At 35.1% G+C, this 26,802-nt stretch overlaps 2 protein-coding genes and 1 long non-coding RNA gene across 22 annotated transcripts in view; 2 read left to right on the forward strand and 1 right to left on the reverse strand.

Moving 5' to 3' along the window:
- The first annotated feature begins 222 nt into the window (after positions 1–222).
- LOC110119557 lies at positions 223–5,543 on the forward strand. The gene is made up of 3 exons (XR_002308019.2): positions 223–2,175; positions 2,268–2,338; positions 2,444–5,543. It is a non-coding gene; the product is annotated as an uncharacterized LOC110119557 (long non-coding RNA).
- A 3,037-nt stretch (positions 5,544–8,580) lies between these two features.
- Positions 8,581–20,818, reverse strand: LOC100650233 (organic cation/carnitine transporter 1). Of its 7 annotated transcripts, none has more exons than XM_048407018.1 (14): positions 20,505–20,818; positions 19,879–20,002; positions 14,146–16,378; positions 13,617–14,006; positions 13,299–13,517; positions 12,842–13,004; positions 12,467–12,588; positions 12,154–12,398; positions 11,699–11,841; positions 11,105–11,279; positions 10,888–11,002; positions 10,442–10,601; positions 10,205–10,332; positions 8,581–10,136 (listed from the first exon to the last, which is right to left on the reverse strand). In XM_048407018.1, exons 4-14 carry the CDS (start codon positions 13,681–13,683, stop codon positions 10,087–10,089), a joined length of 1,587 nt encoding a protein of 528 aa, XP_048262975.1. In that variant the 5' UTR covers positions 13,684–14,006; positions 14,146–16,378; positions 19,879–20,002; positions 20,505–20,818; the 3' UTR covers positions 8,581–10,086. The 7 variants fall into 7 exon arrangements, with proteins under 7 accessions (XP_048262975.1, XP_048262965.1, XP_048262971.1 ...); XM_048407008.1 differs by having other exon boundaries at positions 20,076–20,818; XM_048407014.1 differs by having other exon boundaries at positions 19,879–20,818.
- Positions 20,819–20,928: 110 nt separating this feature from the next.
- LOC100650026 (phosphatidylinositol 4-phosphate 5-kinase type-1 alpha) overlaps positions 20,929–26,802 on the forward strand; it is a 39,942-nt gene continuing 34,068 nt past the window's right edge. For 3 of the 14 annotated variants that reach the window (XM_020864461.2, XM_020864455.2, XM_020864459.2), the window contains exons 1-10: positions 20,930–21,365; positions 22,318–22,352; positions 24,225–24,353; positions 24,635–24,883; positions 25,054–25,206; positions 25,285–25,449; positions 25,530–25,745; positions 25,822–26,048; positions 26,139–26,274; positions 26,418–26,505. In XM_020864461.2, coding sequence (XP_020720120.1) covers positions 21,254–21,365; positions 22,318–22,352; positions 24,225–24,353; positions 24,635–24,883; positions 25,054–25,206; positions 25,285–25,449; positions 25,530–25,745; positions 25,822–26,048; positions 26,139–26,274; positions 26,418–26,505 — 1,510 coding nt within the window. In that variant the 5' untranslated portion in view covers positions 20,930–21,253. Of the gene's footprint in view, positions 21,366–22,317; positions 22,353–24,224; positions 24,354–24,634; positions 24,884–25,053; positions 25,207–25,284; positions 25,450–25,529; positions 25,746–25,821; positions 26,049–26,138; positions 26,275–26,417; positions 26,506–26,802 lie in introns of all 14 variants that reach the window. The other 11 variants (XM_020864432.2, XM_020864443.2, XM_020864467.2 and 8 more) reach the window with 9 other exon arrangements.

Raw genomic sequence — 26,802 nt, forward strand, 5'->3', positions numbered from 1 at the left:
CCTACAGTTAAAGAAGAAATATCCAAATTCAGTAATAAATATAACATAAGAATTAACAACAACCAAAACTCACTACTTACTCAATTACTTGACACGACGGTTCAGATCCGCAGGCTAAAAAGACATTACCCTCTAGATTTAGACATTAGATTCAGCTAGAATCAAACATACGATAATCATTTATTATTCACGTTATAATACCACGCCAGAATAATTTACTTATAATTCTGAATGAGAATTGATTGTAAACTACTTCCAAATAAAAAAGAAAAAAAAATAAGAAAAATTCAACATTCGCAGATATTAAGTTTTTAAACCCACACAAAAGAAGAATAAAAGTTCTTTCAGTTGTCTAAAACTTGTCTTTCAGAGTCTAAATAAAAACCGTAAGAGAACGTCCGTGTGGAGAACCATGCATCAGAGTTTAATTATTACGAACCTGTTGGTATGGCGGCGACACAAGGATATCCGCAGATTGAGTCGCTCCTTCGGGATGACAATCTCCCTGTCGAGCTGCCATTCAGCTACTCGTCGGTGGTCTTTGAGGACCTATCACGGAGACTGCTTCGTCATTGTCACCGGAAGTAGCGTGTTCCCGTCAGAAGCGGCTGAAAATCTCGATAAAATCAACCTACTCTACCGTTCTCATTGATCATTGCATTAAGCTTTGTTTTATTGCGCGATTAACACTAACTATCAAAATAGTAAAAATAATCAATTTATAATTTTTCATAGAAATTTTGTAAATCCACGATAATGTATTTTGGGGTTTGAATAATTCTTTATAAAATACACTTGCTTATGAAAGTATTTGAACACTTATCATAGAAAACTTTTGATCACCATAAAGAGTAAATATCAAGGTAAATTCTGAAAAATAGTATTTGTAGCATCAGTTTTCTCAATTTCCCAATTTATGCAATTGATCAGTAGATAAATTATCGAAATATCGAATGCGTTTATTCTGGAAATATTGAGTCACGAGTATCCTGAAACATAAAAATACAAGGCGTATCAATGACTTTATCGATTCTATCAATTTTGCTAATCGCAGCACGAAATTTCGTCTTCGTATTCCATGATCAAATGTTGAATACGTTTATTCTGGAAATATTGGGTCACGAATGACCTAAAACATAAAAATACGAAGTCATATCGATCGCTTTATGTCTCTTGCTATTCTTATATCAAAGAAAAAGGGCATTCCACTAATAAAAACCGTTGTCCAAGTAAGAGAAGCAAGAAGATATTTACAGCAATGACGTGGCCACTCAAGAGGAGATCGCTAAATCAGAAAAACGGAAGGACGAGGTCAGTAAGGTGAGAGTAAACAAGATAAACGTTAATGCCAAAGAACGCTAGTTATTTTCATTTTCACTGACTCAGACGGAAACGATTTGCTCCGTAACGAAGTTAACACATTGTCTATTGGTAATGCGGCAATTACTGGATTTAATATGCACAGTTATACAATCGTAAACGTTGACAATGCGAACGTACGTGGAAGATATCTGAATGAAGATATGTGGTTTCAATGAAATTCAAAACACAACGTTATCCTATATATAATGCAATATCATATAATACAACGTAATACAATAATTCTATATAATATAAACGACGTAAAATATGTGACACAAAAGGTAGTAAAATGACAAGAAATTTGGAATGAAAAATTTAGAAAATAATTATTTCTTTGTCGTCGTTGAAAAACATCTTACCTAACGCAATAAAAGAATAATTCATAAATAATTCATTTTACGAACTGTGAAAAGGTACGTTGCCTTACGGAATGTTAAACGAAGTCCCCGTGAAACGTAGAGAGATCAAAGGTTTCTCAAACGTGTATCGCCAAGATAATTTCAAAATTACGATATTATATTACACGGTGGTAAACACACACTGTACGACTAAATAGAAAATCAACGCGTTGGCAATCTCGACGGGAGATCTTGGAAGCTTGAGGTAAAATCGAAAAGTAGAAACAAACGACGGAGAGAGGTGAGAAGAGAAGACGTTGGCGAGGAATGAAAGCAGAGTGAGGAACCACGAAAGACAAGTATCAGGAAGAGAGGCCGGGTTTTGCAGCGTAGCAGCAACGGGAAGAGGCGAACAAGGAAGCCGTGGGGAGGTCGTAAGAAGGCATAACGAGGAAGAAAGAATTGAACAAGAACGGTAAGGAGCCAAGGAGTCACACGGTGTTCCATAGGCATAGCGGATCTCCACGTAGCGGTAGATACTTTCAGATAATACTCTTATTTACATAGGTAGGTGCATAAATGAAAAGCAATGCGATGCATCGCAGTGCGCGTATGCCCGACGAGTTATACATATCTGGGTAAGTGGATGCAGGCCCGTTCCTGAACCCACTTTAAGCTCTTTAACGACGATTATTTTCGATATCATGGAGATTACCTGTGTTAATAATGCGTTTCTTTGATAGATCCGCGCGTTTAATTGCTTACAATGGACCACCCGTTCGATGCACACCGCTTACTCGGTTGATATGGATCATTTATTAATAAATGTACAGTAGTCTTGGACATTTAAATATTTTATAATATAAATAAGTAGAATTCAGTATTTTACTTTCTGTAATGTTTCTAGTGGAACTTGGAATTACAAATATCCTGTTACTTGAAGTGTACTCCACATATTGATTCTTTCAGGAATAATTGTACACCATTTTTATATCACTTTTATATCATAGCAGTTGTACGGTGATAAGAACTGAACAGTAAATATAAATATTGTAAAGATAGATAGTAAGAAAAAGAGCAAACCTGTCTTAAGTAGGTAAGCTTCATAAAATTGTAAAAGAAGATAGAGGGGGAAGTAGTAACAAGAAAATATTCAGCAGATTCTTGAAATTCTTTCCCATAACAAGAATGTTCAAAAATACAGAATTTAACATAGCTGTTTTCCGTTTATGACATAGTACGTTAGGTAGCATTACGTTCGTTATCATCTGTTTCTGATTATTGGTGCTGTAACTGTTTAAGCAGGCAACAGATTACAGGAAATGAACTTGCACTACTTCCAAAATAATTGATTATGCAATGTCATTTATTAACGAAACCTCAATTGATTAAAACAAACGAATATTTTAAGTTTACATTAAAAACTTTTTATATTAATAAATTCTATAAATGAAAGTTTATGAATAATTTATAAATAAATTTATAAATAAAAAGTTCACGTTAAAGTGTACGTAAATTCTTCGTTTTCTCAATTTTTTTTACAAAATGGATTTGCCACTGAAAATATATGGTCGAATTAAGATAAAATTTTATACAGTCCAGAAAATACTAACCATTTACACATATAAAAGCCACATAAAACGGTGGAATGTATTTGTAGAAAATCACTTTGTTCCATTTATTTATTGACGTAAGTCGTAACAAATTTCGTGTTTAAATATTTAATATTGCCATTATATCACACGTTTAAAATTGCGATGTGAATTGAAAATCTCGCTTTTACAATGACGCTTTTACCCTTTTCAAACGCTCAGGACATTCTTCCAAAAGAAATTCACCACCAAATTGCAGCATTTTACGGTAATAAAGTTAGAGATGAATCATTGATCAGACGATGAGTGCACGAATTCAATGAACAAACTGTATGTGATCGTAAATGTTCTCGCCGCCTCTCTCTCATTACAGAGGAGCTGAAGAACGTGCCTGCGACTTCATTGCAAATGATGGAAACGTCAAACGAGTCAGATTACCATTTTCTTTTTTTTGCAAAACTTAAATAGTTTTCTGGTCGATAATCGTTTCAGAAGAAACGATGATTTAAAGGACTGCGTAAGACGATGGTTATGCGAACTGGCAGTGGAAATGTATGAATGAAGGTATATGCAAAATTCATATAACGTTAGGACAAGTATTGGAATGGGGCTGGTGGTTGTATTAAAAAATAACTTAATATATATACTATTTATTTCAGAACTATTTATTTCAGGTGATATTGATCCAGATCAAATTTAAACTTGGAAAACCACACTGTGAGTTTAGCTAAATTGCGCTAAAATTGATATAAATTTCTCAAGGAAGTTGCAAAATTAAAAAAAAGTTCTGAATGATATATCCCATTAAACAACGTTAGCAATATTCAGGCTTACAAATAGGCGATTAATTTCACTAATTAAAACAGCAACAGCAAACTGTCTAAGAGAAAATAGAGCAAATATCGCTGTTGCATATTCGTGTGCCTATGGAAATATTTGCAAAAAGAAATTAATTTTTACTATTATGCCATCAACTTGATGAAATGTAAAGCCTAACATCGTTTACGTTCATCCAGTTAAGTCCTCGTTCAATGAATCGATTGATTATTACCTCGCTATTTCCTTTCGCGAGGGAATTCAGGGATTTCGTTGCTTTATTTTCACCGCGATCTCGCGTAACAAGTTTCTTCTTCTGGAGAAGCTTCAATTTTCTACAAAAGGAACAGTTATTTCGTTGATTTGCACAGTTCATAATCAACAGCGTTAACTGTCACTTACGATAATGATAGTCGCCAATGACTCACAACCTTCGATTAAGCAAATGTTACAACTTAGCAAACATACGACTAATTATGTAATTGCAAGCCGCGTTTATCTTCTGGCATTCGCTGGTTACTAGGATTAAAAAGCTCCTTTCTCGGCTCGTATACGTTGCGTGCTTCGAGGAACTTGTATTCTACGCCTTGGTACTTGTTTTAATTTTCTGCACGGAAAAAGAACAAGTCGTTAAGGAAGCGGATTATTCTCAGAAAGATTTACAGTCTTCGATTATCGAATTACATAAAATATTTATCATTCTCAACTTTTTCAGTTTTTAGTCAGATTGTCAGGTGTGAGGAAACTTTATATGGCATAGCAAAGTTTATTAATTACCAGTATCTAATTTGTGTTTATTTCCTTTATCTCTATTGCTACTCATTATAAACATTACGTACTTAACTTATGCAAATATCTTGAATTTTTGTTTTCTAATCGAGTAACGATTATGGTCGAGAATGAATTCATAAAGAATGTGAGCAGGTTCTAATCATTCTGAATGATATCCAAGTTGGATTAATTGCCTAGCTATGAAAGTATACCAAAGTATATGTCGGAGATGAAAGGACATCGGTGCCTTTCTTTTGGAATGTTTGGGAAGGTCCCCAATGCTTTAGTCCAGACTTTTTATTATAACTGTACTTAAATACTAAAACTGAGAAATAGTTGTTTATAATCTAATCCGAGTATGCGTGCCCAAGATTTATGACATGAATGTAGTCACGGTCACAAGAGGGACATGTATCTAACAGAAATATGGATTAATTGTATAGCTCTCCTTAAAAACAAAAATATATGGTATATAAGGGCAGTCCCACTTGCACTGAGATTCAGTCAGATAAGTTCTACTTGTACTGTAGACAAGTACGTTGAGACACACCCGAATCGTGGATCAGTAAGTTGAGTTCGACTTAGACTGTAGCAGAAATCGCATTCGTCATCTCGTTGACCGTGGATTCGTTATTGTTGAGATTATTAGATGTATAAAGAGAGAAACGCGTGGATAAATTGTAAGGTAGAAAATATATTTTAATACAGAGGTGTAATTACAAGTAAGAATACAATTTGAGCTGGTCCAGATCCGCACGTTAGCAGTGTTAAGTTATAACTGAAAAACTCCGAAGTCAACGTCGCCTGTCTATTGTTTATGGTCTGCCTTCGTGCCTTCGTCTTTTGTCTATATGCCGTCGACGACTTTAGCGCTTGAGGAAACTAAAAAGACCAAATGTAGAGTTTTCTTAGAAGTGGTGACCACTTCAACAGTTATCGAACCTAAATTCATTGTCATCAACATCTCCATTATCTAATCGCCGCTATTACTTGCTACACTCTGTAATAATCACATTTTTATCAGTAAAATATCATCTATAGTACATAACAACGATGGCCAATTCACATGAAGATTCATTATACGCCCCTAACTGCAATGATAACCCGACATATACAGGCTGGTTTGTAACTGGTGGTACAAGCGGAAAGGGGGTGAGTCTACGTGAAAAAAGAAGTCGAAAATATAGAATAAAAATTGTTCGTTTGAGGCTTTGTTTTCGAGAAAATCGACTTTGAATTTTCGCTCGGTACGCGTGCACTTTATCACATCTCGTTATAACGGATCTCACTGTAGATCGATGTCTCGATGGATATTATCGCAGTTTAAGTTTGTTTTTGGCGTAACGGAAAATTAGGAAAACATAATGAAATAATATGAAGTAATCATAAAGTTTATTATTACAAAAATTGCTGAAAATGTTGCCTATTCTGCCGAACACATACTTCTGCTCTACTAATTAAATTTCTATGAACACTTTCTAACGTATTCGATTGTTTTAAAGTATGAAAGGCTACAATAATCTTTTCTTTCAATTGCTCGCAACTTGCGATTTCTTCAGAATAGACAATTGATTTAATATGCTTTAATATGCAATATTGATAATATTGATTTAATATATCCACAAATAAAATTCAAAGTCGATTTTCTCGAAAACAAAGCCTCAAACGAAAAATTTTTATTCTATATTTTCGACTTCTTTTTTCGCGTAGAATCACCTCCTTTCCGCTTGTGCCATCAGTTACCAACCACCCTGTATATGTAACGAATATTCTCATTCAGATAAAATTTAATAGATGATATTGATCCAAATCGAGAGAAATTCAGACTTGGAAAATCACACCTAAAACTTACCTAAATTGCGTTAAAATTGATATAGATTTCTCAAGGAAGTTGTAAAACAAAAAGAAGTCGATCTAATTTCATCGTCAATGAAATCCGCATTAAATTTCGTAGTGACGGCACCGTCATAAATTAAAGGGTAAAGGCAGTACCGGAGTGCAGTCTTCAGCCGGAGGGCGGTCATTTTACACCTTTGCTGTTGTTTCCCGAGGACATTCTCGGTTTCTTGTCTAGAGGATACTTTTTACTATTTCGATGAGAAACTGTCAAGCTTATTGCACTAGTTTCTTCGAAATGGAGTAAATAAATCCATACCCAGGGTGGTCCCTCGAAAAAAGAAAGCAGTAATTCTAATTGCATTTTCAAATCTTAAATACATGAAAAATATTTTTCTAAACCTCTTTAGATCTTCCACAGACTTTATACTGTCTAACACAGTAATCATTTATAAGTAAGAAATTTTCTACGAGTTACGAATCTACTGCAACTTAAAATGTTAGTGTCCTTAAAATGTTAGTTGAGTTGCTTACTGTGATTGCACGAATAAATTACTTTTACTATGTAAGACGTCTCGCGATTATATATACAGTGAGAATCAAAAGCGAGTATACACCTTGAAGACACAAAATTTATTCGAAAACTGTTACGCGCGTATATTGATAACATCGAAAATTGATTAAAATATATAAAGCAGGAATACAAATTAAAAATAAAAATAAAGTCAATATTATACAAATACCTTATATTTGTAAGGTGTATATTTGAAACACAAAGGAGAGAGAAGAGAGAGGAAAGAAAGAGAAACGATGAATACGTCGATGATTCGAGAATTTTGCGGGTAGAGTTAACAGTATCGAGGCGATTCTGATGCGACTGGCTGCTGGTAGCCGTACCCACGCCGTCCGTTCTATTTCTCCGGAAGAAAGAACGATCGAGCGAATAGCAACCGTGAAATCGCGATACATCTTCGTGTCCGTAAAGAATGATTAGAGGACCGTGGGTCCATCTACGCGATCGTTTTCACAAGACACCCGGAGATGTTGTTATTTTATTCTCTGTAATTCTTCTTTGCGTATTTTCTGATTCCTCTGTCGAATCGATGACTGGTCAAACTCGAACCGTTATTTTCTCAGGGGTGTTTTATGACTAATATTAAATTGTTGCATAATAATATTGTTCTTTTACATTTTACAAATATTTTACATTACATGAAGCATACGATAGTTGTTTTCATTTATGTATTAAGTTATTGATTATTTCGAAACATTCATTATGCAACAACTCAATAGTTACTTACACATACATAAATAGTAGGTTTTGTTAAAATAATTCAAAGTCAAATCTTATCTATATCTTATCATATTATAATCCATAAAGATTATGCCGAAGTCAAAGTAGAAATTTAAGAAGAATTCTTTAGTAGATGACGAGAGATAGCCATGTTATGTGGAAGAGTTTTTCCATGTTGTAACAATATGGAGCTCTCAGTAGATGAACACAGCAGTGAGAAAAACGCAAAAGCTATGCCAACACGTTTTTCCTCCGACACGTGCGTACGTCTGTGCTCTTCCGTTCCGCAATTTATTCGGAATGCTGTCTTAGGCGCCACCTTGGGTGCTTCTTACGCGAAACGCCAACGAAACGTATGCTGCGCGAGTCAACTCCACATTCTACCCTAGCAATTTCTTTCTTCGTGGTATTATTGTGTAATACCATTTAAAGTCTTACATTCGTTGCTTTAGGACAAAGAAAGTAAAGTATGCGGTTCAAGTGAACGCATAGCTGTAAACGAGTTCCCTGAGCCTCATTGTGCTTTATTTAAAAGATAATATTGAGAATCAGTAGCGCAAGAGGCACAGTATTTGCTCAAGCAAAACAAGATTTATTTCTTTTGCCGAGTAGCATTTATTGCCATTCGTATGCCGTTAGTTCCATTAAATTTAATCTAGTTATCCTATAAAATATTCTTTTTATTTTATGATACAAGGATCGTAACTGTAACGTCTTAATTAAACTAATAAACACAAATAACGTCGAATTACATAAGTGTATAATATGAAATTCTCTAGTAATTGTTGTAATCAAACTAATGATATAACTCATGCATTAACGTAGACATAATTTCTTAAACATTTCTGGTAAATTAAATTGTTCAAAAATACATGAAATACGTATAATCTTACACAAAAATATATAAAATATCCAAAATATAGTATTTATTCTAATATTTATTGAAACAAATCTTCTCTTACATTCTGTTTCTTTAATTGTAACAAAACTCTTCACAAAAATGCAATCCTACACTACTATCTGCAATCTATTAGTAAATGTAAAATATATGCATGAGATTTGAATGCACCAGTTTACTGATAGATTATCGTTTAAGTAAACGAAAGAAGCAAAAACCAAAATCAAATATCAAGTATCATCGCTGCATCTCGTGACAAAATAAAACGTCACGTTGCAATCAATTCGATACCTTGACTTTCTCCCATTCTTCCATTGTAATACGCGCGGTGAGTTTTATGGACACGCGTAATTACTCGATCAACGTGGCTAGCGCGAAGGTGTCGAGATTCCGGGCGCGCGATAAAGCCGCGTCCACACGAAACGCCGGCTGAACGGAGCCGTTGTACGCGGGGGATCGAGAAGAACGAGCATGTGGGTGAAGGCTGTAGCGTGGAGGGCTCTCCAGGATGTGTCGAAAGTGAAACCCAAGGCCCCCGTAGCAGCGTCGTGTTCACGCTGGGCGAGGAACGCCGCGTTCGTCCTCGACGCGCTCGATCATTGTTTTAAACTGAGATCGATCTTCTCCTGAAAATGTGACCGTGAAGAGCGTCCAACTGGAACCATCCCACCCTTTCATTGTCTAACAAACATCGTTGTCGTTGTTTTTGCCTGTATTCGCCTTCGAGCGCGTGCTTCCTTGCTTCGATAGATCCTTCTTTCTATTATTCTCTTATTTTGTACGTTTCGTCTTATTGATATCATTCATTTATCTATTTATGCCTTTCTTTAATTATCTGATACTTTTATCTCCTTATTTTTTAAATATTCAAAGTTATTGAATTTTTCTACATTTTTGATCTTCCTATAACTTGTTTATTCTTAATGTGAATATTATAGTCATCAGAGTCTTAAGAAAGGTATCGTAGTTCGCTTTGGAAATTTTGATCATGTTAGAATGATTCAAGGATGAGTATACATGTAATTCCTTGGTTTAGTGTTGGAGAACGAGGTCTGTAGGCTATCTGCGATGCGATCTATTATTCGTAGTTAGAGTATGTGTATGTATGTGAAAACTTCTCTATTGGCAAGTTCTTTGAGAAAAGCTTAAATATCGTAACACAATCTTACATATTTCTTATTATTTAGCTTTCTTGGTCGACGGAAGAAAACACGTAAAAATGGAGCAAACTACAATAAAGAAGAGTTATAGCATTTTCAAAAAGAAACACGTTCGATAGCGGGAGAGGGCAACTTACGTAATATCAAGCACGCCAACTGGATAATGGGTGCCAAGCATCCTTGAGCCAGTAAAATTGGGAAGACAAGGTTCCCAATCACTGACCCTATTCTTCCGGCCGACATCACCAGACTCACTGCGATCGCTCTAATTTTAATGGAAGATATTAATTTGATTTTAAATACTGAATTTTATGTTCCTATAGTAATACCTTAGTTAATATTGTTATTTAATTGGTACTATTATTATATTTAACCTTAGAGAAGTTGGAAACATAATGACGGTTACAGCAATAATTATATTGTGGGTAGTGTTTGTCAATCCAATAAACACACTCGTCAGAATTAGTGTTAGTAATGTGTCAGGCGACCAGTTCAAATAAACTATACATATGAATGATATTCCGTAAGAAATATCTGTAATCATACGTTAATACTATCAATTAGCGTATAATACACTGATTACCAGAATATTGATTATTGGAATTGTATAATGTACAGTGAAAAATTTGAGGATGATTCCTTGTAAGAAAGATCGTAAAAAAGAACCGAAACTGGGAAAACTTCTTGTTGCTGATTAATATTAATATTTACAAAATAGCTTAAAATGAATGATCTTTCGTACAAAAGCGAAATTACTTAATTAAAATTAATCGAGATTTTACTATAATTAGACTATAAAATTTTCATTATAAATACTTACACAGTAAGGTTTTGTATTTCAAAATATTCACTAGTAAGCTACTCAATAAAATAAGAATACCTCCAAAGGCAGTTATAATGATCGTATTCACATAAACAGACTCACTCACGACAATCTAGAAAATTCAAAGAGCGTTATGTAATCAGATAAACACAAGGAGAAATAAAATTTACTGAGAGGGATGATGAAAAAATATTTGCTAAGTAGGCTGCCCCACGTTTGTACAGTTCACGTTCTCTTCAATGGCTGCGGGAGTTTCGTCTACGGCAGAGAAGAAATCCAAGATATCGCAAAATGTCGATTTATGTCCTTCTGTTAGATTATGATTCACTGGATCGAAATTTCCTAGTATCGTGAAAAGTTGAGGTTGCCACATACGAATCGTGTTGGTTCTGCGAAATGGAAAACGTAAAAAAAATTTACTTAATATCAATTTGTATTCTTTTCTTCCTTGAAATGTCGTCCTTTGATAAGATTGTCTCCTCACTGACGTTTCGTGGATATTTTTACGATTACTGTTTTCATATCAGTCTTGATAAACGTCACCTCTCGATTTCTTGTCGTTTACGTCTTTTACTGGACACAGCAACGCGACGTCAGTATTTATAGATAAAGCAAATAAGGTCGTTCGTCACAAACATCGTCATTCTGACAAGACGAATCGATTAAAAATTTCATTCTACTAATTACTTTTTAACAACAACCCATTTGCAAAGTTCCTTGCGACACTATTACCGATCACGGATAATTGTGTTTACTCCGAGGTTAATGTAATATTAATTCGGCCAAAACATTAAAAAGAAATACTCACGTGTACATTGAACCAAATTGCATGGCTGTGACCAAGAGAATTCGATTTAAATGTGGAGTAAAGAAAATTGCCTTCTTCTCTATTTTTCCATCGTAGTCGTTATCATTTCCTTCTTTAGGAAGTTCGTTTTCTAAATATTGTATCTTAAACAGAAAACATTGACACTGTTGATAAAATCTTTTGTTTAAGGAAATGTATTATTTAATCGAAATATGTCTATCGTATTTCTAAAAACATGATTGTAAGATTTTTGCAGCACTGTTCACACTGATATTCTTGGAATGAATGATCATTTCTAGAAACTAGCTAATAGCAGTACAAAAATTTAATTAATATATTTATTTTAGATATCAAATAAAGAAAAATGTAATAGTATTTTGTAGAACAGCGCGAAAGATTTGGACTTATGTGGGTTAAATTATTTAAAAGTTGAATAAATTGTTGAATCTTCTCACCGGATATTCTTCCGCGGATTTTCCCGTATTGATGCTATAAATTATCTTGAAAACTTTCAACGCTTCCTCCGTATGACCCTGTGACATGAGAAACTTTGGACTTTCCGGAAACAGGAAGAGACAAATAACGCCGACCAACATTGGTACTCCACAGACCGAAAGAAAAAGTCTCCAGGAATTGTACACAAACGCACCGTCCCACAGGACGATGGACCAGCGTTGTGGAATGATGATGAACGCCAGCACTGCAAGATTTAGCGATCTGACATATAAACAAGCGTTTTATCGTGATGTCAAGTCACATATACCACACCTGCGCTTACGATATTTCCAGATGTAATGGCAAAACCGACGATCAATGAAATTCTTCCTCTTTCTTTTTTTCCATAAAATTCGGAAGTGTAGGCCACGATGGAAGCATGGGGACCGCTTATTCTAACGTACGATAACTATTACACTGTGCGTATTCATGTATTTGTGAGAAATTTAAACGTAAATTACTTTATAATATTTTATACCTGTTGCAATGTTTTATAAATGAAACAGGTCTTTATTCAAGTTCTAATTGTTTAATTACGTCAATTAAAATTTGACCTTGCATTGTTATCCGTAATCCAGTAATTATTTGTAATAACTCAAATTGATAATTAAAGGTTCAAATAATTTATAATCTCTGTTATAAACTCACATGAAACCACTAAGGAATTTGAAAGATACAAGCATCCAAAAATTCTGTGAAAACCCTGACAGGAAGTTACAAATACTATCAGCTATATAGCCATAAAGAAAAACGGCTCTCCTGCCCTTAACATCCGCTATGTAAGCCCATAGAAAACCACTAGAAATCATTCCTAAAAGTTTCAAATAAATGCCTTTAACATATATTCTTATGGACACTAAGATTTTTTAGATTTAGCGTACTAATTGGCCCTGTTCGAGCAGAAGTAGAATAAGAACAGTCTGTAGCGACCAGTAATATTGATTTAATCAAGTAACTAGTCGCTCACGTGATTGACGTTAACCACATACTTATACAGTATATAAAATAATGTTAATCATGGTATTTACTTGAGTAAACAAATATACCAAGGAATGGACTTGCGGTCATCGCAACAAAATCTCTTTGAGAGAGTTGCAATACAAACCTACGTATATGATGGCGTTTAGCACACCCTTTTGAACGAATGTCATTTGCAAATCGCATTCTGCAGAGGGAAGAATCATCGCGACACTGGAACTGTCGATACTGGTTGCCCATGATACTGGAATAATCGCCAGTAAGAGAAGATATTGAAATTTTCCATAACCAGCTGCGGCAATGGCTGCCTCAAAATCCGCAGACTTCTGCTTTTGACTCACTTCATCTGTTCAACATACATTAGACAAAATGTTCTTTAAGAAGCATCTGTTTGAACGATAGAACGATACGATTAAATAAATTGTTCTCCACGAGAAAAACTTACTTGAATCTTTTCTAACCCCTTTGGCAAACTTATCCGGAACAGCAATGATGCTAATTCTATGTGGCATTTTTATAATTTTCCACGCCGGTCGTAATTTTTATGTGTACTAGATGATTTCTACTATGGACCTTTCTCTGAATCTTGCATCTATCAGTGTATACGTTTTTCTATTTCACTTTATCGGAGAAATGTGTCGGAAACAGCAACATGCATCTCCTAAAACGGCTTAAATTAAACGAACTGATGAAAGCCATATGGAATGTTGCCGCAACACGTGCACTAGCTCAAATATTCACAAACAGTTTTATCTTTTATGTAAATAACCGTCAGCAGTTCATCACTGGCATTACATATCGAATTAAGATATAAAGTTATCGTCCGATCGATCAACTAAAGAATAATAAGTGTTATAAAAGAAATCAGCAGTTTGACATATATTAACAAATCGTTAATTATTTTTTCCATTTTTTTTAAATTAAAATTAATTTGATATACGTGCAAAATTCCAGGTTGACAATTAAATACTTACATTACACTAATTGAGTATACGTTTACACTACTTTTACGAAATATACATAAACTGGAGATAACTTCTGAACATTTATTTAAATTGGATCACAATACAAATAGAACTAGCACGAACGTAATATAAGCCAGCATCGCTCAACACACGTGGCTTTAATTTTGCAATTATCTTTTTGCTCTTGCACGACAAGTTATTCGGCTAAAACCAATCGGGTTTAAACGGACGATTTTATCGATTAAATTATTCTTTTCCGTTCTTTGAATTTGCTGTTCGAAAAGAGAGCAAAAATAATACAATATAAAGAAGTAATATCAAATATTTTTAATTCTTATTATTTTCTTCCGTTTTCTTTATCGCTCTTCCTCTCCTTTCTTAAATGACTGATTCGTTAATTGAAACTTATTCTCGCAAACGTTACAAAAGAACACGTTACGTTTTCTGCGCCACCTTGAAAAAGATGATTTCAACAACCTTTCTCGCTTATCGGAGATTATTTTGCGAAACATATCTAACGATTGTGTCATATAGTGATACAGTAAATCATAGAACATATCGTATGACAATAAAAACATGTTTAACTACGTCGCGTTCGTTCAGATAAATTTTCCTTTCATATGAAATAGAAACGCATGGAATTTTTGAATCTATCAATCAAGCTGTCCCAACAGCTGTGCAAACAGGTCTATAAATTAAATACTATAGAGAAGCGATGATGTTATAAACACTATTTCTTATGACTTACGGTTTACGTCATCTTATTGCGGTGATTGTTCTTATAAAAGTTTAAATTGAATATTGATCGTGGGCTTATGTAATTGATCAGACAGGCTTCTGAGAGGCTCAATTGAATCATAATCAAGACAGAGCAAAAAATCGCATATTTTCCGAAATCAATTTCCTCGAAGCAAGAGGAACAGAGCAGGAAAACGAGAAGAACGCTTTGTTCGCCGTAATTAGCAATGCAGTTAGTTAACTTCGCGTTAACGATCAACAAATTGGTGGCCATTCCTTTTAACTCGTGGTAACTTACACGCTTCGCGTACTTTGACAGCAGCTTTTGTTCCTTTGTCTTGCGGCCGATACAGGAAATATCATGTCCACCCTGACCTTATGTCCGCGATACCAGCCAGATACTCGTTGAAAACGACCGAAACACCTGCGAAGCTAACGGCCATTGTCTTCACAGGAATCTCGATTGGCAATGGTCAAAGAATCCAAGTACTCGTAAAAATTCCATCGTTTCATAGATTTATTGTCAAATTTCTACTCTTTCCTTTCTCCGTTTCTTAAAACAATTACTTCCTCTTGGATACTAGATGTTCCTCTGATAGCCGTTTTGATCAAACGATTCGTAACGAAAACGGCCCTTATCCGTGTTTGCCTTTTTCTCAGGAAATTGGAAGAATACTGACATCTCTAATTGTTAATCGATACTTATATTTTATATTTTTAACATAATATTCGCCGTATTACACAACTACATTATGAAACCTCGATAGAGGTTGTTTTTGTAGAACTATTTAACTTTGATTTGACAATAAATAAAGACAGAACATTTTTCATAATCCATATATGCTAGGTAGATTATTGCCTAAAAAAAAACAAAAATTTGCAAGGAGTCGTTTCTGTTACAAGTCTCTCAATTGTCAAACATTATCCAAATCTAAAACAAACTTTGCATTTCCACTTTTTATCTTTAATATGAAGTCTAATTAGTTTCGAAACGGCAAGTTTTACCAATATCTATTTACCTAGTTTATGCGAGTTCGCATTATAGGAATCGCCTGTAAACATGAAATCTGATAGGCGGTTAATGAAATTTACCTTTAGCTCTTCGTTAGCGTGATCATCGACTCGACAGAATGCCTCTGCCAAGCATATTATATTAATACGCTATTTTATACTCGCAGCGTAATTATCTATTACCTCTTTGATCTTTATTCAAACACCATTACATACCAATATACCTTATACATCAGTTGATCGAGGAATGAAATATCAAACATAAATATTACCAATACATTCTACGTATAACAATCAGAAACAAAATCATTTGATTTTATCTTCGATGTGAGCTCTGATCAATTTCCGGAAAAGCATTCGTATTATTCGAATCCGTAGCAGAAAGACACTTGTCGGACGAAAGCTGTTGTTGGTTCTTCATCCGTTGCTTGTTGTAGTCATGGCTGGCTTCTCTCGCCTGTCGATATTCCAACGAGCTCATGTACTCCGCCACCTTGATCGCGAAAGAGGGAAAAGAGTTACAAGGTCAGGCCGTATCGTAAGAACACAAAGCTCGTCTCACCGAACTAATTAAAGTTTCCTGTTTTTAAGGCTCGTCCGAATCGACGTTGCGTGACGGATGACCTGCTTTTTAGGCTGTTCGAACGATTTCTGGACGACGCGACGCGAGAAACGAGGGCTCCGTCGTTGTTCATACACACAACGCACAACATTGCAATACATACGTATTTGCACGGATAACCACGTCTATAGTTGACCCTCTTACCGAAGTAGGGTCATTGCTGATTAGATATCGACAGCTTAATAATCGAGCTGATTGGTCTCGTAACACTGGTACGGTCAATCAGCACGGAATATGCGGCTTAATGCGAAATAGCAAGAATACGTTTGATCGAGAACTTCTTCCTTTTTCTTTCCTCCTTTTCTGTTCCTTTTCTTTTCGCAGGTACTATCTGTGTTATACAGGATGTTTCAGAAAATCGATACCAAATTTCAGAAGTATATAGTTGTGATTATAATAGAGAAAAGTCTTAATAAGCTTTGCTTCAAACATCATTAGTTTCGTTAGGTGTGTATAAGACTTTTTCGACTTTGAAATTGTAAAAGCATAAGAAACTTCGTTGCATGTTTATCGTGCATAAATCATTAGATTAAGCGTAATAAACACATCATTATTATATAATTGTACAGATATCGCTTATTGTTGGTAGCAGTAATAAAATAACAATGCTTTTCACTTTAATATTATAGCATTCGCGCGCGTATATTTCACAGTTATATCATAATTTACTTTTACATTATTTAGTTAATTGGAATGAAAAAACATGCTGATATGACTGTTACAGTGAATAGATATCATATCGAACATCGAACATACGGTAGCTCATGAAATTATTTGTATCATGTGTGTTATATAAAACACTTTAAAATTTCCTTGTAATTAAATATCTTGTACCTTCTACATATATCCCCAGATTAATGTCATATTTTGTCAACATAATCATGACAGTCACATCTCACTATACTGTTAATGAAATTTTTAAATATTTTATATAATACATACAATATACGTATATAGAAGTTTTCTATAATTTTTCAAATATTTTCATGAGTCACTGTATGAGTCTGTCTATAGACAGAGATAAATAATATGTATTTTACTGATGAAAACGCCGTATAACTTCCTCGTTGGACTCATACTTATTAAATTTTACTATGTACGTACTCCTAAAGTTTGAAGCCAACTTTCAGAAATATCCTGTATGGGTAACTATTGCGGATCTACGCGCGTACCTATACGAACATTATCGTGTTTTTCGGTTTAATTCGCATACTTGCCATTTAACAGCGATAGATTTTCATCTACTGTTTGTGATCTCTCCGGCATCGAGGCTAGCGGGATTCGTAGCGGTAAAGGACGATTAATATAGGCAGAAATCGTACGCCGCGATAATTGGTTTTTATCCAGAGGAAACTCGGCCAGATACGGGAAGAACGATAATGCGTTATGTAATCGATGAGAAGTTTGATATCGAAGAGAGTAGTGCTTCTTCCCGGTGATAAAGTGAAAAACTAATCGATTCACGCCTCCAGCTGATCACCAGACATCGTGTTATCTATAGAGTCGTTAAATCAGGTCAAAAACATACCTATTCGAATTCTAAGAACGATTAATTGCCCTGTATCGAGAATAACTACCGTCACGCATCTCTTTAGTAGACTAACTTCTATTTCTTAAAGCCAAATCGATCGAAAAATTCGTGAAATAAATTTAACACATCCGTTTCCTGTTGTTAATTAAATATCGAATCGCTGTTTGGCCCTGTTATATGTATACACTATTGTTAAAAAGTATTCGGATACTTATTTATTTTTGGTGAGTTGTATTTTAATTAGAAAATTACAGATAAATTGAAATGATTTTTGTCTTTAGATAAGTATAATAATATATCGTAACGCGATTAAATTGGTTATCAAAAGTCACTATTTTATAGATCTTTACGAAGTAGTTTGTTACTCATACACTCCTTATGTTTAAATCCCGAAATTTCTGAATTAGAAATCAAATCAAGAAGAGTCTTCTAAGCTGATATAAAAACTTCGGATATTAACATAAACATTAATCTAAATAGTAAATGTGTTTAGTAATATACATAATAAATTGTAAGATATATTACACTTGCAATAAATATCTTGTTATTTCTACAGAAATGTTCAAATTTGTTTTTCTAATTTAATCAATATAGTGATGACAGTACTCATGAGGTTTCAAAACGTTGAATATACGATATATTCATAAAAGTTTTCTATAGTGAATGTTCAAGTATATAAATTCACAAGTCGCTATATGTGTGTACCTACACGAATACATTGACTGAAATTCAACATTGAGTGTGTATCGTAACGCGCATTGTGACAGTATGTATTATTAATTGTCGTATCACGGGAGCGCTATATAAATCGCGGTTCAAATACGTACAACGCATCGCGTGATATAAACATCTGATATCTGAACTTGGATCAGCGATGCTACCACGCTGGGGCGTGTTAGATTTTCCACACGCGAATACCAAAGAAGTACGTGAATCAGAGATAAATACCAAGGAAACACACGGAACCGAATCAAGAAAGTTTCATCGAACGGTATGATAATTAATTGTGCATTGCCCGCTGTAAATCTCGTCCATCTGGCCAAGCCTTAAACGAAACTTCTATGTAAAACACTTCGCACGATCAATGCGCTGCCTAATGAGCGGATTGGACACGATGAATTAATGACGTAAGGTACTAGCTAGTCATTCCGATAATGCGAGTTGCCAACAATTAAATCGAACGATGATTCATAACATAGTTAAACTTGCATGGCATGTTTTATTCTCCCCCTATTGCACTTTTCTTTAGGGACTAATGTTTACATCTTTATTATTATTAGGAACTAATTAATCAATTATAGGTGAATGGTGATTGCATTAAGGGAAATAAAAGAAAGTGCAATCCCTGATCACCGAATTAAAAGTGTTTGAAGCTTTCTATATTTCTCAATTTTTTAATAGCTAAATTTAATAGCTAAATTTATTAATTACTGCGATTTTTTATATACACATACATGTTGATAATTTATTTCCTTTCTTTACCTTCATTATAGCTCATATTCTTTACAGCATGCTCCATGTATATTATTGTGTTATATATTTTATATTCTTATTGTTTTGCTAAATACGTTAGTCAACGATGAATAAATAATTTAACTATGCTCCAAAAATTGTCAATGGCATTCAAGTCAGATGAATTGACTGACCTGGGAATACTACAATATTTTTTGACATGGTGTAATTATAAATTAAATAAATGTATGTAGTAATAATTTGGACAATCGAAAACAATTTGTGTGAGTGTGTATATATAAGACATATTACAGTTAGAAAAGTGCATATGGTTCTAATACGATGACCAGGGACTGTATTTTTATGGGATTCGAAATAATATGGTTACCTCTTTTTCGTATTTCATGTGACCCTTCAATATTCCGTATGAAATCATACCAATGATGGTCAAGAGGATCATTCGTTGCATTTGAATCTTGTTGGAAGACCACTTAAATGTAACCATGATATGACTGGAATTTATAAGAATGATAACCAGTATATAAAAATGTGTGCAGTTTATTTGTAAAAAATTAAAGTTTTTACTTTTACAAACATTACTGTGTCTGATGTTAATAATCAATGCTAATTAAAGAAATGAGAAATCGCTTTTACGGCAACTGAGAATTTACTTTTTCATCGCGTGACCAAATACAAATCGCAATCAATTTCACGATCGATATCGTTACTATCTATCGCTATATTCAGTGTTATTAATTTAGAAGCACAAATATAGAGACTTTCTATTTGTAAATAGAAATGAAAATAGAATGCTGTGTGGTTTCCAAATTGCAACATAAAATATAAAAAAATTATGGTTCATTATATATCGATATAGATTGTGTGTCATGCATGATGTTGCATATAATGTGATGTAATTTTAATCTCGTACACGTAACAATTTTATCGTAATTCTAGTATCGTTTAATGCCACACGTGTTCATTGATGGAAGACACGTAGATACAGATTTTCACCTTTACTTGCACAACATTAGACTTATTCTTTGTCATTAATTACTTATATTTATTTTTTATTTCATCTTTCATGAGACAATCTCTATTTCTAGCATGATATGATCATCGAATCGTATTCGAGATTTTTCACTGAAATAACACTTCTTCGAACGGCGAAAGATCTACCGTAGGTAAATGTCTAAAACGAGAACATGTTATAAACAGAATTTTTATTCTTAGCAATTATTCGCTAATTTATTCACTTTATTTTCTTCTACTTGCCAAATTGATAACACTTTACATACATACATATGCAAAGATATGTAAACTATAAGTCATTAAACACACGCGATTACAATAAAGACATCTCGTACGTGTAGCTTGCAAGTATTTCCACTAGATGGCGATGAAATCTGGGCAAGATGGCGTCCGGTCAATAGACGAAGAGCAGAGGGAGGCCGGAGGCGCTCTCGAGGTTCGTGGGTGTTCTCAGCCCGGAGCTGGAGAGCCTTTGAGGCCGTTTATCATTGACATTTTTTTCTCCACCGTAGTGAAACGATCGACACGCGAGTGAAACGTAAAAATGTTTTGTGAGGGAGTGCGCGTTACATATATGTCGGCTTGAACGTGCCGTGTTTCTCGAACTCGAAAGATGCTGCCATGTAAAGCGACGACAGAGGAGGTGCCTTCGCGAAACTGTCAGGAAGATCGTCGTCGTCGTACGTGAGTCAGTGCGCTCGTTCGATTGAAAGAAGGCACGTACGTACAAAATGGCTTCAGGCGACAATGTGGACGTGATCGAAGTGGTCGAGACAAGCTTCTCTGGCCCGGCACAGGCCACGGAGGATCATCTCAGACCGGAACAGTACGCGGACGAAGACAGTGAGTAGCCCTTTATCCACGTTAAAAGTCCTTTGTTAGTTCTCGGACAAGTGTCACGACTTAACCTATAAAAGCAACGCGATTTCAAACGCCTATAACAATGGGTATCGTTTCTCGCGGTGTGCGGGGCATTTGCGCCGCGAGACGTGACGAGATAGGCGTGATCGATCGATTTTACCCGATCGGATTTTCGTTTCGCTTCCGCATGCCCGCACTACGTTCCGTCCTTTGTTAAGTCGCCAACCGGACAACCCAGTATGCTCTTTCAGGGTTACTGTGCTTAATCCAGTTCGCTATTTGACAGCTGATGGATGTCACCAGTCGTACCGTATAGTGGCACCGGGCTTCTAAAAATCGTACTTATCTGTCAGACATACTTCTTCCAATTTTTTTTTATCAATCATCCTTAAAACGCCTTGAAAGTACGACTAATTTTTCCTTCCGCTATCGCGTTACAAACATAAAGAAGACTACTACCGAATGAACTTTCACGAAAATAACATCGGTCCGAGTATGAATGAAAGTTGTACGTAGAAAACTGAGTTCTCAAACAGAAAAAAGTTGAATGAATCTACCTTGTGAAGCCTTGTACAGGGGCTGAAATTTAATGGTAACGGGAGCAACGGTATCAAGACTTACATATGTCAATAGTGAATTCGCGTCGCAATCACCGTGTGCACGACTTTCGTTTTTGAACTCGGTTAACGTTCCACTTTCTCGCTTCTTTCCCGGAATACACGCGATTGACTCGGTTGGTCATTTTAAGCGTGCGATCTTTCTTTCTTTACATGCATGGTTCCTTCGATATTACTCACATTAGAAACGGGACTTTCGTTCGTTCCGACGCCAACGTAATATGTGTACATATATATATTACGGTGTGCACGTCGAGAGTCGACTGTTACGTGACCTTATTTCGTATAACAAACATGTTGTTTTCGATCTGTTACAGGTAAATCTACAGGGGATAAGGTGACAACATTTGAGGTAAGTAACAAACGCACAAATCTCGCCCTTTTTTTTCGATATGGTGTGCTACCCGTGAACAAATTTTTGTTTCATACGCGTTCTGTAGATATTAACATTGACACTTGCATGCTCTAACTCAGTATACGATGGACGAAAGCCGGAGATAAGTAATAAACACTTTTACGTAGGCATCGCTATCAAAATTCTCGTGGCAACTTTCAACTTGCCGACTATCATCCTTACGTTCTAATCATTTATTTATTTATAAATTTAACAACGATTAAATTATTAAAAATTTTTGTTTACAAATCATAGTGCAGGTCGTATATACAAGATATGAAAATTTGCATCATATGAAAATAATATTGCGCGAAATCCTTCTACATATACTTCCCTCCTTAATTTTATATATATCATTCTTTCATTTTTTTAAGATACGAGCCACACATTTGCTAAATCGATTAACTCTACAAAGCAGAAAGTAAAGAATATTGATGAAATTATATAAGATAAGCATCGATACTTTGCTACTAAAATTTCAAAGATTTCAAAAAGTTGAGTTAATCACATTAACCTGTGAGTGGTTTATGTATATATTGAAGTATATGGAATTTCCTCATACCTCTACAGTTAAATTATATTATACAGGCTCTTGCGAAGTAATTTAAAACAAAAATGACACAAAAACAATAATAGATCAGTTTTCTGCAGTTTCGAAATGATAAATATAGGGTATTTTAAGTAAAGAGAACGATATTCGTTTAAAATTGGTGTTATAATATAACAAGCAATAAATGTAATAGAACGTTATATAAAACAACGCGCTCCTTAATCATGTAACGCGCGTGCATGTTTAAATGCTTGAATCCCGTGCAATTTATTTTCAAGCAAAAAAAGAATCAGCGCCCGGTAACATAGTAACATTCTCAAGCACGGAATTATGCTTCACAGATGCAGATGAACATTATGTAAGAAAAATCCTCGCTATCTCTCTGCTGCTTCAATATTTTCACATGTTTATTTCATTCGTTTTTATTTCACTCAACATGTCAATTTTTCCGCGTCTCCTGTCATCTCTGAACAATCGATCGATACAGAACGCCTCGATTCTTTTCGATTATACAACCCGTACAACCATTCATCACCTGTTCCATTCACGATCGATATTTCGATTGTCAAGATCGAAGATTCTATATTCGCGGCAGCACGTGTTAATCGATTTATCTTCGATGCGTATCGCGACTATAGTCGATAAACGAGACAGATACTCGCTGGTTCTCAGATCGATTAAATCGTTGTTTTATCGAGTATTATCATCTATTATAACGTTCGCCGAGATTTTCTGGGAAGAAACGCGCGGGAACGTTCCGACAATTGAAATCATTGATTCGAAATAGCAACGTTTTCAGTAAGATGGTTGAATTCATCTTGCGATGAGTTGTATTATGTGTACCACTGGTCTCTAGAGGCAAGAATAGTCGTGTAATTATTCATTCGAATGACGCATGCCCGTGTATTTCTTCTTCGGTGCTTCTTCTCGCGCCTCGGTGGACAGTGAACATTCGACGCGACATTGGTGCACGCTCCCATTTAACAAACTTAAGAGAAACTTAAAATAAAGAATCTTTAAGCGTTGAGATGTTATGGAGGGCAAAGTGAACGCGAGTAAAGCAATTTTCCTGCGCTATCTTGTTTTCGAGATTATTCATTTACATCGATATCTTCGGCTTTCGTTCACTAATCTATTATTTACCAATTTTAGTATATTTTAACATTTAGTTCCCTGATTAAATACAGGCGAGTAGCATTTTTTTTCGTAACTTGTAGATTAGAGATGTATGCGCAATGTTTGTAGTATTAGGATAGAATGACGTGTCGTTTTTTTTACAGAGTTCGGTAAATCAACATGGCACCACCGGGCCCAAGACCCCTGTGGGGGTGTCGAGGAACAAATCGGAGCGAGAGAGAAAGATCGGCCACAGGAGAGTTGGAGTGGGAGGTGAAATCACGTACAAAAAGGTATTCTGAAGAAGTACAGAAATATCGTGTTTATCGTTTCGTAAATAGTCTGATAAAATAAGGTAACAGGATAAATAGATAAAACCCATTAAAAAACTTATTGTTAAAATGATAACAATTAGAAAAGAGATAGATGCCAAGATTAATAATAACAGATAAACCTTGGAACATGAACTTGATGAATAACAACGAAAGTGAAAAATTATTATTAGTCTAAAAATACATTAAACTCAGGGTCAAATTAAACTAGATTTTATTATTGTGTTTCATTCACTGTGTAGATCCAAACGACACAAATCATGGGTTCCATCCAGCTAGGCATCCAACATGCAGTCGGTGGTTTGGCTAGTAAACCAGAGCGTGATTTACTGATGCAAGATTTCATGACTGTAGAAACGACAAACTTCCCGAGCGAGGGATCCAATCACACTCCAGCTCATCATTTTTCGGAGTTTAAGTTCAAAAATTACGCACCTATTGCATTTCGTTACTTTCGGGATCTCTTTGGCATTCAACCGGATGACTTTTTGGTAAATATAAATTGGTCTACGTATATTTGTGTTATTTTCTTTTGTTATCGTAAATGAGTTAAGAAAGAATACACTAGATTTCAAATTCCGTATGTTTCTGCCCGTAAACGGTCATCGTCTTATTTGTTTGCTAATTAGCGTACATCTAACGACACCATTTGAATATTCAGATGTCGATGTGTAGCGCTCCGTTACGCGAATTATCAAACCCCGGCGCTAGTGGAAGTATCTTTTACCTAACAGATGATGACGAGTTCATCATAAAGACTGTACAACACAAAGAAGGAGAATTTTTACAGACGCTTCTTCCAGGATATTATATGGTGAGTTCGAATATCTTTTTAAATATAATGTAGCTTTATATCAAAGATTATCATTGAAGAAACAATTTTTATTTGTAGAATCTAAATCAAAATCCAAGGACATTATTGCCAAAGTTCTTCGGATTATATTGCTATCGGTGTAATAGTAAAAATGTTAGATTAGTCGCTATGAATAATCTTCTGCCCTCGTCGGTGAAATTGCATCAAAAGTATGATTTAAAAGGATCAACATACAAAAGAAAGGTTCATAACTTTGAAATATTTATATCGGCTTTGTGAACAGTTTTCCAACGAATTTAATGAAATATTCCTGTGATTTGTAGGCATCGAAATCAGAAAGATCTAAATCTTCTCCAACGTACAAAGATTTAGATTTCATGGAACACCATCCAGAGGGGATCTTTTTGGAGGCGGACACGTATAGTGCCCTAGTTAAAACTATTCAAAGAGATTGTCGGGTGTTGGAAAGCTTTAAAATCATGGATTACTCTCTACTCGTTGGTCTTCATAACCTCGACCAGGCTGCAAGAGAAAAAGCGGTAGATATAATAGAAGTTATACGGAAATATTATTACTCGTTGTCAAGGATATAAAGCACAATTTTTTCTATCATAGCAGGAACAGAGATTATCAGCGAGTGCGGAGGAAGAAGTCGGCGAAGTGGGAGGTGAGAGTACAGCACTTACTCAAGCAGAAAAAGAACGGGAACGAGAGGACAGAATAGGAGCCAGCGCTCTGAACCGATCACGAAGCATAAATCGACAAAGGTTGGTTGCGCACAGTACCGCTATGGAGAGTATTCAGGCTGAAAGCGAGCCGATAGACGAGGAGGACGATGTACCGTGAGTATCATGTTTTCATTCCCTCGCACGACGATTGTATACAAAACGAGTGCTCTAGTAACGTGATTTTAATTATGTTCGTGTTCCTAGCAGTCCAGGTGGAATTCCTGCTCGTAATGCCCGCGGCGAACGCCTTCTACTTTTCCTTGGTATTATTGATATTTTGCAAAGTTACAGGCTTAAGAAAAAATTAGAACATACTTGGAAGTCAATGATACACGATGGTGTAAGTTCTATAGACCTCCCTTATTTTTCCTATGATGATCGATCTTTCTATGATTGTTTATAAATAAGTCTACTATATTGTCATTCATTTTCATTTACTGTTTTGTATATATTTTAAAAAATGTGAATTGTCTTTGTTTGCAGGATACTGTGTCTGTACATCGGCCAGGTTTTTATGCGCAACGTTTCCAAGATTTCATGGCGAAGACCGTATTCAAGAAAATACCGTCACGTAAGTACCATCCTAATCAGTCTCTTCTAACAAATTTGACCTCAATGTTAACACTGAACAAGGCTCATTCTTAATTTGTAAGCAATTTTTTTAATGAGTTACTTACCGTTATATTTTTGGGTTCATTAATATTGACTGACGTTTCTCGTAGTATTTCGTCAAATCGATTTAGCTATATATCGTATAAAGCGTTAAGTACAAGAAAAATGTTAAGCTTTAAGTAGAAATTATAACGACAAGTATTTTTATCACCACCTGAACGTGATTAATTGAATTTTTCTGTTTATAGTAATAGCA

This window comes from Bombus terrestris, chromosome 1 (genome assembly GCF_910591885.1).
Source record: "Bombus terrestris chromosome 1, iyBomTerr1.2, whole genome shotgun sequence".
Classification (NCBI taxonomy): domain Eukaryota; kingdom Metazoa; phylum Arthropoda; class Insecta; order Hymenoptera; family Apidae; genus Bombus; species Bombus terrestris.